Genomic DNA, 13,743 nt, shown 5'->3' with positions numbered 1-13,743 from the left:
CGTGGGGCCACACAATTCCACCTTTGGTCGTGGGTTATGTTTTTGCTGGGCACTGTTGGCTGCAAATCTGGTTTACTGCACACTTGTGTTTGTGTTTTGCACCCTATACAACAGCAACTTTGCCCTCTCACATTCCAGGATACCTCAGGGGATGTCGGAGAACTGATTTCGGCCCAATCCCGGCAGGCCAGGCAGAGGGACCCCTCCTGCCGGAGGGACCCCGCTCACTCTGCAGCCACAGGGGAGGGACCATAGGAGGTTGATTCCAGGGCGTGTCCGGCCCCTCTCGCCCAGTCCTGCCCTGTTGGCTACCTTCGAACTAATTTCCTTTCAATGTGCATGAATTTGTGGACCGGGTCACTAGTTATCTATAAAATGAGAATTGTACCCTTGAATTGGGATTGAGGAAATGAAGCACTTAGTGCATGTAAAGCACTTAGCACAGTGTCTAGCATAAAGAATGTGCTCCATACACGAGAATTCTTTTCTCTTATGAGATATTTAGCAGGGAATGACTGATGTTGGCACAGGCATCCTGAAGCTGGCACTCTGGCCCACTTCTACCTGATGGCTGCAAATATTATGCCAGGGGGCAGATTAATACAACGAATCAAGAGCTGGAGCCTTTTAAAGTCCAAATCATCCTGGTTGATTTGACGCTGTTAGTCAAATCTTTTGACATTCTTTCTACATTATGGTGGTTCCCCATGGTGTGAATCCCATCTTCTCAAGATAGAACACAAAGCTCCCACGTTTCTCACTTTCCTTCGCCTCCCTGATGCAGCCATGTGACTCAGGTTCTGCTAATCAGATGCACAGACAGAGATTTAGAAAGAGAAGTGAGTTATGTGAGGAAGCAGGTGGGATGCAGGGCATCCGTTCTGCAGGCACAGATGGTAGGAAGAGGCAGTGTGGTTCTGGAATCATCAGGAGCAGAGAATTCCTTCCCAGCCAGTTCTGCACAGAGGTTCTGGGGATTGTTCCTGGAGGCTCACTTCAGAGCCTGTTTCTTCACTTCTTCCAAAGACTGTGAATATTCTAAATCTTTATTAAATTACTTCCTACTTTAACCAGATAGAATAGGTTCTGTGGTTGGCAACTAAGAACCCTGATTTTAACAATGCTGAAATGTCTATTTCATTTCATCTTCCTTCCTGCCACACAATTTCTTTGCATTAATTTTGCAGCATAACCTAATGTAATAAAGGACCCTCATACATTTCCATAAGAATGGAATTTCCATAAGAATGGGGCTTTCTATAAGTAAGGCTCAGACTCTTCTCACCCTGACTAGGATCCTGAGTGGTGTCTTGGGGCTGCCTGCAGGGAGGTTTTTGTAGCTCACAATAGCCTCTCAAGAGGCTGGACCAAATTGTCTCAATGGCTCCTCAAGTGTTTCTTTTTTTTTTTTTTTCTTCACCCTATTCTCATTACAAGCAGACAGTTCTTACTCTTTTGGCTGTTTTAGGAAGGCAAAGAATTGGGAAGAAATTTCTGTGAGCATGACAGTAATAGTGGTTTGAGTTGAAGATTTTAGGCAAGTATTGTTTTATTAAAATGAGGGACTCTTCAGGAATGAGGCCACCTTGTTACATAAACAGATTTTTCCTCCTAAAATACTTTTTGATTCTTTTAATCAACCTATGCATGTTTTAGACTAAACGAACTTCAGATAAATAGAGTTTTAGTAAAGCTGGTTTAATGTCATGTGGTGCTGCCTTGGCCGGTGTGGCTCAGTGGGTTGTAGGCCATTCCATATACCAAAAGGTGGCAGGTTCAATTCCCAGTCAGGTTGTGTGTTCGATCCCTGGCTGGGGCACATGCAGTACACAACTGAATGATGTTTCTGTCTCTCTCTTTCTGGAACCAATAACACATTTTTTAATTTTTATTTTGAAGTCATGTGGTGGTGATGTCTTATGCATTCATTCAATAAGTATCATGGACTACTCTATGTCAGGCATTGTGATAGGTGTTAGCAAAATAAGGAGCTAGATAAATAAGATTAGGTATGCTTTCACCCTTAAGAATCTCATAACCTAGCCCTAACCGGTTTGGCTCAGTGGAGAGAGCGTCGGCTTGCGGACTCAGGGTCCCAGGTTTGATTCCGGTCAAGGGCATGTACCTTGGTTGCGGGCACATCCCCAGTGGGGGTGTGTGCAGGAGGCAGCTGATCGATGTTTCTCTCTCATCGATGTTTCTGGCTCTATCACCCTCTCCCTTCCTCTCTGTAAGAAAATCAATAAAATATATTTAAAAAACAAGAATCTCATAACCTAATATAAAGACAGACTGATAATTCCAACTGAGTGCGGTGCTGGAATCTGTTTCTGCCATAACTGCAAATACGGTTTTTTTTGTTTTTGTATTTTTTTTTTTTTACCAGGGCACTCTTTTACTCAAATATTTTAGTAAGAGAGATCCCTACTTATAAATGAAACAATAATGATTTCGTAAAATGTGATGGAAGCAGCACTGTTATTGAGGTCAGGAATACTGTATCTTTCTGTTTAGTATCACTGATAGCTTTTGGATGGCATTCAGATGTCTTTTTCACTGATTCAGGTCAGCATACTTATGTTTCTTATGGTTCCTTGGTGGCAAGCAATAGCTGATTTTAACTAATTCAATCAGAAGGAAATTTTACTGGTAGCTCAGAGAATCAAAAGGGAAGCCAGAGAATGCGACTTGGAATAGTACTGGAACCACAGTAGCTATGGATCTAGTCAATGGGAGCTAGTCAATAGCTCTGTCCAGACACTCCTTCCCTGTATTACTTTTTCAAGATTCAGAGAAAAGTATAGCCCACTCCTGGATGAAGGTCATCAAGATTACTCCAAAGGAAATAGGTAACTTCTTAAAAATAAATTCTGCTCTTACCAAAAGAAGGCAGAGTGAATATAGGGAATCCAGGTACCAAATATGTCTACCATGATCCAAGTGTATGGTCCCCATGGATGTTTTCCTGGATGTAGCATTGATGTTACTTATAGCATTGCTCCTTATCCAACCACCTTAAGCTATTCCACTTGATGAGGGAAAGATAAGAAGAATTGATTTTCCTTGAGTAAGAAGAAAGGAGGGAAGGAGACCAGACACTGACTTCTGAAATAGTAGTTTTCAACCTTAGCTACCATTAGATTCACCTAGGGACTTCTGCTTTGTAACAATTCATTTCATTTTGAACTAATTTTAGATTTACAGAAAGTTTGAAAACTAGCACAAAGAGTTTCCTAATATCCCTTCCTCTGTTTCCCCTGATGATGACATCTTATATAAACACTAGAGGCCCAGTGCACGAATTCGTGCATGGGTGAGGTCCAGTCGCCCTGCCCCAATGGGGGCACATCGGGCTGGGCCAGCAGGGAGGAGGGGCCATGGGCAGTTGGCCAGCTGGTCCTGCCCCCAATTGGGGTATTGGGGGCCAACTGAGGGCTGGGACAGCTGGCAGGGGGGCAATCAGGGCCTGGATCAGGCTGGTTGGCTGTCGCAGTGCACGTCATAGCCACTGGTCGTTCTGCCATTCCAGAGCTGGGCTTTTATATATATATACTAGAGGCCTAGTGCACAAAATTTGTGCATGGGGAGGGCCCCCTCAGCCCAGCCTGCACCCTCTCCAATCCGGGACTCCTCAGGGGATGTCTGACTGCTGGTTTAGGCCTGATCCTGGGGATGGGGCCTAAACCGGCAGTCAGACATCCCTCTCACAATCCTGGACTGCTGGCTCCTAATCGCTCACCTGCCTGCCTGCCTGATCGCCCCTAATTGTCCTTCCCTGCCCGGCCTGATTGCCCCTCACTGCCTCTGCTTGCTGGCCTGATCGCCCCTAACTGCCTCTCCTGCCAGCCTGGTCGCCTCTTACTCCCCTTCCCCCCCACCGGCCTGGTCGCCCCAACTGTACCCCTGCTGGCCTGGTCGCCCCCAACTGCTCCCCCCCTGCCGGCCTGGTCACCCCTTACGGCACCCCCTGCCGGCCTGGTCACCCCACGTAGCCTGCTGTTCAGTTATTTGGTTTTCTCTCACTAACTCCCCTGCTGGCCTGGTCGCCCCATGCAGCCTGCTTGTGCAATCATTTGGTCATCCCTCACTAACCCCCCTGCCAGCCTGGTCGTAGGCAGCCATCTTGTGAGGGTGTGATGGTCAATTTGCATATTACCTCTTTATTATATAGGATATAGATATTAGAATTATCAAGAACAGGCATTAATGTTGGTATACTATTATTAACTAAGCTATAGATTTGATTCAAATTTCACCATTTCCCCCTCACTAACATATTTTTTGTTCCAGGATACTATTTAGGATCCCACATTGTATTTAGTTTATTTAGTTGTGACTTTTTAGTTCTGAAACAGTTTTTCCCACTTTCTTCATCTTTCATAATCTTGATTTTGTTGAAGAGTACTGATCAGTAATTTTGTACAATGTCCCTCGATTTGGGTCTCTGTGTTTTGTTACAGTTGGAGTGAGGTTATGCATTTTTATCAAGAATACCACAAAAATGATATTGTACATCATAGCAAGAGATTCAGGATGTTGAGATGTTTTATTACCAGTGATATTTACATTGTTAAGTTGGTGTCTGCAGGCTTTCTCTGCTGTAAAGTTACTGTATTTTACTCTATATTCGTAAGTTTCATGGGAAGAGTACTTTTCGAATCTATGTAAATCCTTTTTCTCCTCTTTTGCTTGCTAATTTGAGCATACATTTTTGGGTCTTGTCTGCAACAGTTATTCCTTTGATGTTTGTCTAATAGTTATTCTCTATTTCCCTCTTTCTACATTTACTAGTATTAATTGGAATTAATTGTGAGGAAGAGTTAATCTCTGCTCCTCCATTTACTTTTTTATTTCACTATTTATATGAGTTTGTACTCATGGATTTTATTTTATTTTATGGTTGAAAAGCCAACACTACCATGATTTCTTCTGTTGCTCAGATTGTTCTAGCTTTGACCATTGGGAGTTCCTCTAGGCTGGAACCTGTGTTCTTCAGACAAGTCCTACCTTTCTTTGAGAATTTCCCTAACGAGTTGTTCCAGGCTCATTCCTGCCCTGACCTAAAATCAACCACTTCCCAGCTGGGGAATTTGTTAAATCCTAGTGTGGAGGCCCCAACCCAAACCAGTAAAATCAAAAGATCTGGGGATAGAACACCAGTATATCTTAAAGTTCCACAGGTAATTACAATGCACAGCCAAGTTTGAAAACCAAACTAGAGCAGCAGTTTATTAACTATAATGTGGCTATGAGGTTCTGGGAATTTTGTTAAGGATCTGGTAGAGTAGGTGTCGGGTGGGGACTGAGATTCTGCATTTCTAAAGAAGCTCTTAGGATGGCCTACTGGCAACCATTATTTGAGAGGTAAGGGACTAGATGACACAATTTCCTTAACAACAACAACAACAACAAAAATCTTAAAAATTACCCCTAGGGCTACAAACTGGCTGATGGTTGTGGAGAGAGTTGCTACTTGCTAGGTTACTATTCAGCATCATTTTATTTTCTAATTACTTGGTGTTAGTGGTGAAAGGAACTGCTAATCATGCAGTGTGGACAGGGTCATGGAGATCGCTCTAAGAAGTGGACATGGAAGAGGAAACCACTCTACTCTGAAAGCAAACTACTAGAATGAATGAAAATGAGTGAGAGTGTTTGCTTGTCTTCTATTTCCCAAACAGGCAAAGAGTACTGAATAAATCTTCTTGAAAAATGAAGAGTGATAATAAAAGAACATTTCATGCTGGAAGCATAGCAACAACAACAAAAAATCCCAGATGTGAATATCCATCTTACCCATCTTGGGAAGACAAATACAAAAGATTGGAGTCTTTTGTGGGAAATAGGTCACCATTTTGGATTTTGTTTAAACAGGATCCTCAAGGGAACATTATCCTCAGTCTTTTTGTGTATTTGTTCAGTTTTTCCAGCTGTTTTCAGTGCATATTCCTGTCCAGCTGCTACGTTGCCTTGGTCTTCCCTAGGTAGTTGTTCTACAGGAGATAAGAACAAAGGGGTCCAAAGAGACATAACTACAGTCAGCCAAGCTCCTTTTGTCCCCTCCTACAGGACCATGCACATTTGCTTCATAAAATGGCTCTTTGATCTCCAAATTAGGATCATCTTCAGGAATCCTCAAGCTTTAGTATAATTGACACTTACTTATGGGGCTTAAAATATACTGATTCCCAAATCTTTGGGTGGGACCAGGAAACAGCACCCCATCTTCCCTTGCTTGCATCCTGGTGATCTGATGAGGTGTTCCACATACAGAACTTCGAGAAACATTGATCTAAGAGATGAGATCATCAGCATCCTCCCCTTTGCTCCATTGTAGGCTGATTTTAATTTGCTAACATAGCTTATTTTCCCATTCTTTTTAACCTTTATGTCAAAGACTCCAACAGCTGCAAATCACATTATTACTCTCCTTCCCTATCCTTTTAAATAATCATTTAAAAATCCTTCTACTTTTCTTCTGGAACTTTGTAACTGTAACCCTTCCTTTCCTAGAGCCTTAGGCAAACAAAAGCTTTGAGGGCTTTTCCTCCTGGCTGGATGGTCAGAGCTACCATGGTCTGTATTATGCTACACCCTCTTATGCAAATCAGAAACCCCCACCTAGGCAGCCTCAAGGGCCACCTTTTCATCAATGTTCATTTTCTCTCAAAATTGTACTTCATTGGTCATGGACAGCAGGCAAATCCATCACTGATAATCATAATAAAAAACCTACCAAGGGTGAATAATTTCATCATCTTCATAAACCAAGATAATATATTTAGGATATTTTAATGTATTACATAGGAACATATTTACTTACTAGAGGCCTGTTGCACGGAGATTTGTGCAATAGAAGATTTGTGCAATAGGCCTCCCTTTCCCTGGCTGCCGGCACCAGTTTTCCTCTGGCTCCTGGGACCCAGGCCTTCACTCAGGCCACTACCTTCTGTCTTCGCTCTGGCCGGAGCCTTCAGTCTTCGTTCCAGCCGGAGCGCAGCTCCTGTGGTTCCCTCCGCCCCCCAGCCCTCCCCCTTTTAGCAGGCGTCCCACCGCACCCGCTCCATGCCTGCATGTGTGGGGCCCAGAGGCCCAGAGTGGCTAGGGAGGTGGGCGGGGCCGCTGCTATCTTTGTCAGGTTAATTTGCATACTCACTCCTGATTGGCTGGTGGGCATCGCAAAGTGACGGTCAATTTGCATGTTTCTCTTATATTAGTGTAGATAATTTTGCAAAAATGTTCATTCTGAGTTTGATGTCCTAATTTTAAGTATGTAAGAAAGAAAGATAATTTGATTTCAATTATATTAATTCCCAAACCTAAGCCTTGGGAGAAAGGCCATGACACTGGAAATAGACTAAAGGTGTGATGACTTGTCTTTGAACACCCTCCATCTCTCAGAGAGGAGCTTGCCATTCTCTCTGAGCCGCACACACATAGTAGAGACAACAGTGACTCCCCGAGGCAATGTGTCCCATCACTTAGGAGAACTGAGGCAAGTGATCACACAAAACACAGTGAGCACTTTGTCAGTGCCCAGGGGTGCATGTCCCTGAACCAAACAACTGGGAGTATGTCTGAAAGAAAGTCTGGACCCCATTACCTTCGAGTAAGCTGACCTTGTCCTTCCTTGTCTGTAGGCTAATCTGGTTCTGCCATGTGAAGCTACACTATCGGCTTCCCAGAAGTTATGACTAAGTCATTTTTATTTTTCTGACTCTTGTCTACAATGACACTGCAGAAAAAAAGGCCACGCTATTATACCCATCTCTGGTCCCAAAGTCTCCAACATTAGGGACATTATGAGAAATTCTAACATTAGGGACATTTATGAGACGTTCTCTTGGAGGGATGCTTGCCTGGCCATGGAGAAAGATGTTTATAACTTAACTAGAGCCCCAGTGCATGAAAATTCGTGCACTCGGGGGGTCCCTCAACCTGGCCTGCACCCTCTCACAATCCAGGACCCCTCGGGTAGGGTCCCTAGGCTTGGCCTGAGTTCAGGGCCTATCAGGGCTTTCCTTCCCCAGGCTGCAGGCAGTGGCCCCACCCCCGCCGCTGCCACTGCTTGCCATCTGTGCAGCGCTGCCCCCCCTCCCCTGCCACCAGTGGCCTCCCTCTGCAGGCAACAGGCTGGGGTACAATGGCTTGGCTGTCCTGGGCCTCCCTCTTTCTTTGCTGGGGGGCGGGACCAGCCCTTCGAGGGGCCGTCTGCCTACCTGATCACCCCTGACCACTCTGCCTGCCTGCCTGTTTGCCCCTAACTGCTTGCTTGGGGGCGGGGCCAGCCCAGTGAGGGGCTGTCTGCCTACCTGATCTCTCCTAACAGCTTGCCTGCCTACCTGATCACCCCTAACCACTGGTCTGCCTACCTGATCACCCCTAACCCCTCTGCCTGCCTGATTGCCCCTAACCCCTCTGCCTGCCTTCCTGATTGCCCCTTACCGCTTACTTGGGGGCGGGGCCAGCACTGACTTCAGGTTGATCAGCCTCCGGTCGTTACTGGTCATTTCAACCCAGGGTTTTTATATATTAGGAGTACAGTAATAAGAAAGGTGAGCTGTTGGATTTAGATAAAAACTGACTTGGATCTATCGGTTTGGCCATACCCTAGCATTTATCAGTAGGCATAATGGGGATACTTTTGGGGAACTAGTCTGACCTTCTGATCATCTTCTATTTAAGAGTCACGCTTTGAGTTTGCCCAGTTCTGGCCTAGAAACTCTCCACCTAAACCATAGTCATATTTTCCTCCTGGGTCAGCTGTGAAGATGATCAAGTACACTGCTTTTGCCTGTGTGCCAAAGTGGAGTGTGACATCCATTTAGCTGATCATAACTAGCAGTTTTATTTTCCATTAAACTATCACAAAAATGTTAGACTGCAATGCTTATAGGAAGGGTAAGCATTGTTTCATGGAATTTCATTTATATTTGTATGTATGTATATATTGCCATGAAGTGCAATGTCATATATTGCTTATTTGGAGTTAGTGTTTAAAAAGTTCAAGAAATACTGAGCTAGTACTTGACTTTGATCTGTAGGGCTTAAAAGCATACTAACTGTTTAAGTTTGAATCCTGGCTCCATCTCTTGCCAGCTGTGTGACTTTGGGAAAATTACTTAACTTCTCTGTGCCATAGTTTTCACACATTTCAAATATGTAATATGAAAATAATAATAGCTGGGTCCCCAGTTGTGGATCGTGTGAGAGGCAACCGATTGTTGTTTCTCATATTGATCTCTCTCTCTCTCTAAAAAAGAAATCAATAAAAACATATCTTCAGGTGAGGATTAAAAAAAAGAAAATTAACATTTGTATAGTGCTTAAACTCTTGTAAGTGCCTTGTAAATTGCATGTGTGTGTGTGTGTGGGGGGGGGGGCGCAAATCTGTTCCACAAGTATCCTTTTATAGTGTTTTACATACTGAATCAAGACAACAAAGTCCCTACCTTACGGATATTTATAATTAATATGCATATGTACTCAAAAACGTTTTATGTTCTGAGTGGCATTATACTGGAATGTTTTAGAAAGTGTGCTTCAGAATGAGACTGCTGGGTTCTAACCACAGTCCTACCACTCACTTGCTGTGTGACCATTGACAAGTTATTTGACTTTGCAGACCCTCGGTTTCTTAATCTATAAAGTGGGGCTAATAGACTCTAATAAGGCTGTTGCCAGGATTAAATGAGACCATCCATAGACGATGCTTAGGGCTCAAACTATAATAGCTATTATCATTCTTCCTGTTAGTAGTTCAGATCATGTCATTGCTTCTTATTCCCCTCCTGCTCTTCCATGTGAATGGCTTGCTTAACTCATTTTACTTAGGCTGGGGCGAATCAGCCACATAGGGGCTCAGATAAAGACCGATACTGCTGACTGGAAAAGCAATTGTGCAGCCTAGGGTTGACTCAGACTGCCCCACTGTGCTCTCTCTTCAGCCTTGCTCTCACAAGTAATCCAAGTCACTTAGAATCGTCCTTTTGCCTCAGCAGGTCTTCACAGCCCCGCAGATAATTCTGAAGTGTCACAATGCAAGCCTGAGAGCCCAAGTCCATTTTGCAGTACGACTACTATGGCCATGGGGTCACGTCGTATTCCCTCCCCCTTCATCTCTGGGGAGAAAACTGATCAGGACAAAGCATGCTGTCCAATATGATGAAGCGTTTTGTATGATGTATCGCTTTTAAATACTGTGATAGCATAAAAGGGCTCATTAGCTGAAGGGGATTTCAACCCGAGCCCTTCAGTTCTTAAGGACCTTGGGGAAAACTGTTCTGACAAAGAGAAATCTAAGATTCTCGAGGACTCAGCTTGAGGACCTGGTGACTGTTTTGCTGTAACGCTCTCCTCTTCTCCATGGCACATTGTTCCTGTAGCACTACCCAGCTTTTAAAAATTGAAAGTGAAGCTATATTATGCAGCATCAATCTCTTGCTTGACCATAAGCTCCTCAAGGGCAGAGAACCTGCCTTATTCATCTTTGTATCCCCTGCAAGCACCTGGCACACATCTCAATCAACGTCTGTGGAATTGAATCTGTTTGAATTTATTTCCCGGGTCACACTGCCAGAGCTCGGGATAGAACTGGAGCTGAAAGCAAGCAAGTGAGGAATCATTCATTTCCCATTGCGGCGCTGAGGGCTCGCCTCTGAGTAATTCAAGTCACCCCATCACCCCCAAAGCTGCCTCCTCCAGCCCCAGAAAGGGCCTTAACACGATTCTATGGGTGCCTTTGGTGAGCGTTCTTTCTCCTAATTCTGGGAAGGAAGGAAAATGAAGCACCCAGGTCTTCATCTTGCTGATGGATAATCCAGGGCTAGGAGAAGGAAGACGGGAAATGTGAACTTTCTCCGTCCTCTGCTTAGCTGATGTGCGGGAGACAGGCCAGGGGAAGCCACGGAGCCCTTTCTCGGTCAGCATTGTCCTGTATTGGCACAGTGCTGGGTCCTAAGGAAATATAACATTGTACAGTGCTGGGTCCTAAGGAAATATAACATTGTACAGTGCTGGGTCCTAAGGAAATAGAGGAGCATCATCGGTCATCCCTCCCCTTCCCAAAGGTACAAGTCTTGGATTTAACTTTTTATTCTGCGAACAGAAATAAAGACAGAAAAATGTCTTTTTGAAAACTCTCCATGTGTCTAAGCCAGGCAGTCTGCTGAAGGTTTATATATATTTGCTGTAATTCTGCCCATCGTCGGACAAGTATCACTGTCTCCATTTCCAGTTAAGGAAACTGAGGTCCAAGGAACTTAAATGAAGAATCCTGGACTGGAGATCACCTCCGATTGGATCCACTCACTATACCACGAAGTTTCCCCCTTCCTCCCCAAAACACGGGTGGGTGCGCGTGTGCGCGTGACAGTGTGTGTGTGTGTGTGTGTGTGTGTGTGTGTGTGACTGTGTGTGTGTGTGTGTTTCCTTTTCTCATCCAAGTCGCGCTACTCTCCTTCTGGTCAGTTTCCTCGGTTCTACTTTTTCTAAACAAAGTCCAGTTCTCCAAGGTCTCACCGCCTCCTCGGCCCTCTCCCGGTGGCGTTCCAAGGACCGCCAGCCACTCCTCCGCTGAGTTCGGAACCCCAGCCTCTGGCTCGGATCCGGGCGGCCCGCGCCTCGCCCAGCTGCCGCGGTCCCAGCGAGCCGACTGGACCCAGCGCTCCGGGGGGACCCCGCCGCCTCCGCCTCGGCCCCGCCCCGCCCCGCCCCGCCCCGCTACCTGACGCCCGTGCGGCCCGGGCGCCGCAGCCCCCGCCCACCGGCGCGCCCGCCCTGCCATTGGCTTCCCCGGCTGCCTGTCTCCCCGCCCCGCTCGGTCCCGTCGGCAGGTTTGCTGGGGAAGCCGCAGTCCCGGCGGCTGGGGCGCAGCGCGGCAGGACCGTTCGGCGCCGAGCGCGGACCCCAGCCGGCATGTCCCCGCGCGCGGGAACCCCCACCGGCCCGTGGGCCCGGGCGGCTGCCAACTTGGCGGCGGGCTCCGGCGACCGTGCCGGGGCCATGTAGTCGCCGGCGGGGCTCCCCGCAGCCCGGGAGCGACCACGACCGCGAGCCGAAGCCGAGAAGCCCGCGCGCTTCCCCCAGAGGCGCTGAGTGCGCGCCGCGCCCCCGCCGCCCCTCCGGGGGCACTTTGGGCCGGAGAGGGAGATGGGGGAGAAAGTTTCGGAGGCGCCCGAGCCGGTGCCCCGCGGCTGCAGCGGCTACGGCGCCCGGACTCCCGCCCCTGCGGCGACCGCCGCGTCCTCGCAGGGCGCTTCCTCGGCCGAGTCCTCGTCGGGCTCAGAAACTCTGTCGGAGGAAGGGGAGCCCGGCGGCTTCTCCTGCCAGCGGCCGCCGCCGCCGCCGCCGGGCGGCGCCCTGGGCACCCGGCCGCCCGCCGCGTGGGCTCCCACCCGCGCGGTGCTGGAGCTCGGAGTCTCCGCGCCGCCGCCCGGAGGAGCCGTGCCGCCCGCGCCCCGAGGCAGCAGCGCGTCCCTGGAGGAGCAAGACGAGGAGGTGGGCGCCGCCTCCCTCCCCCCTCAGCCCTCGGGGTCCCGGCTGCCCGGGGAACCCTATTCTCCACTCTGCGCGAGGCTGGTGGGCTGGGCTCACGGGGGCGCGGAGAGGGGAGGGACCCCAGGCACTCTGTCCCGACGGGGCAATAACCGGAGCCGCCCCGGGGGCCGGTGCTGCCCGATGGTCTGCTTTTTTAAAACGTCGGAGCAGCAAACTTCGTACCTTCTGTGTTTGCTGTCGTGGGTCTGCGAATGGATGCGATCTGGAGACCTGGCTTGTCCCCACAACTAACATCTCATTCTCCGAGTGGGTGTGGCTCTCCGCCCGAGCGCTTGGGTTCGAGGGGGGAGTGTGTTGACGGGATGGGTGTGAGAGGGAGAGATGGGGTGTTGCGGGTGGAGGGCGGGTGGGGCCGTCCGCGCGGTGCGTTTCCGTGGCGCCACCCGCCCGGGATGGCCCGCGGGTGGTTTGGGCCGGTCCCCGCGGCGGCCCTCCTGCGGACTCCCAGGGGCGCGTCGGCGGCTTCCATTTGGACTTGTTTCAGGGTGCCCAGATGTGCGCTGGTCGCCAAACTAATAGGGACCACCTTCCTCCCGGGACTGTGCCCATCCTAGTTTCCTTGGGAGGATGTTCGTCCAGAACTTGTGGGTTGCATCCTAGACAGGGACATGCACGTGATGGGTGTCTTCTGCCTGCGTTCTCTGGCCTCCCCGCCAGGCCCTCTCGCCCCCTCCCGCTCGCCTTTGGAGGGAGGACACTTCAGGAAGCATAAGGTTCTTCATGCCTTGAAGGTTGTTTGCTTTGGACGTTTCTTGCGGGGGAAGTCATCTTGATTAGGCAGAGCCATAAATAAAACATCACGCTAACACAGCCTCCTTGTGAAGTTAATTCCTCAGTGCCAGGTTGGTATTTTCCTCCTCTCCGATGGGATTAGCTGTAGTAAATGTCTTTTTTTTTTTTTTTTTCTCAGAGATTCTGCAGGCGGAGGCCATTGCCCTGACAGTAGCCCCCTGAGACCTCAGCCTGGAGGCAAAAACTAGATCTAGCACAAAGTGAGGGGTCCAAGTCCTAGCCTGGCAGGGCCAGAGCAGACCCTAGCCCGTGGTGGGTCCAGCCCAGTCTCTGGCAGTAACCATGACCCACCCCTGATTCCCCTGGAGGAGGGCAAGGATCCTGGGGTGGAGACTGCTTTCTGGAACTGTCTCTGCTCCCGAGCTGTGGCATTTTGGGGGAGTTGTTTCCTCC

The 13,743-nt window shown here is 48.4% G+C and overlaps 1 protein-coding gene across 4 annotated transcripts in view; it reads left to right on the top strand.

Annotated features, from left to right (window-relative positions):
• The first annotated feature begins 11,832 nt into the window (after positions 1-11,832).
• Positions 11,833-13,743, top strand: part of MAST4 (microtubule associated serine/threonine kinase family member 4) — a 516,137-nt gene continuing 514,226 nt past the window's right edge. For all 4 annotated transcript variants that reach the window (XM_054715206.1, XM_054715204.1, XM_054715205.1 and 1 more), the window contains exon 1: positions 11,833-12,498. In XM_054715206.1, coding sequence (XP_054571181.1) covers positions 12,151-12,498 — 348 coding nt within the window. In that variant the 5' untranslated portion in view covers positions 11,833-12,150. The remainder of the gene's footprint in view (positions 12,499-13,743) is intronic.

The sequence above is a fragment of the Eptesicus fuscus genome, chromosome 4 (assembly GCF_027574615.1).
Source record: "Eptesicus fuscus isolate TK198812 chromosome 4, DD_ASM_mEF_20220401, whole genome shotgun sequence".
Classification (NCBI taxonomy): domain Eukaryota; kingdom Metazoa; phylum Chordata; class Mammalia; order Chiroptera; family Vespertilionidae; genus Eptesicus; species Eptesicus fuscus.
The sequence above is the reverse complement of the archived record's forward strand: the minus strand, read 5'-3'. Positions and strand labels throughout refer to the sequence as shown.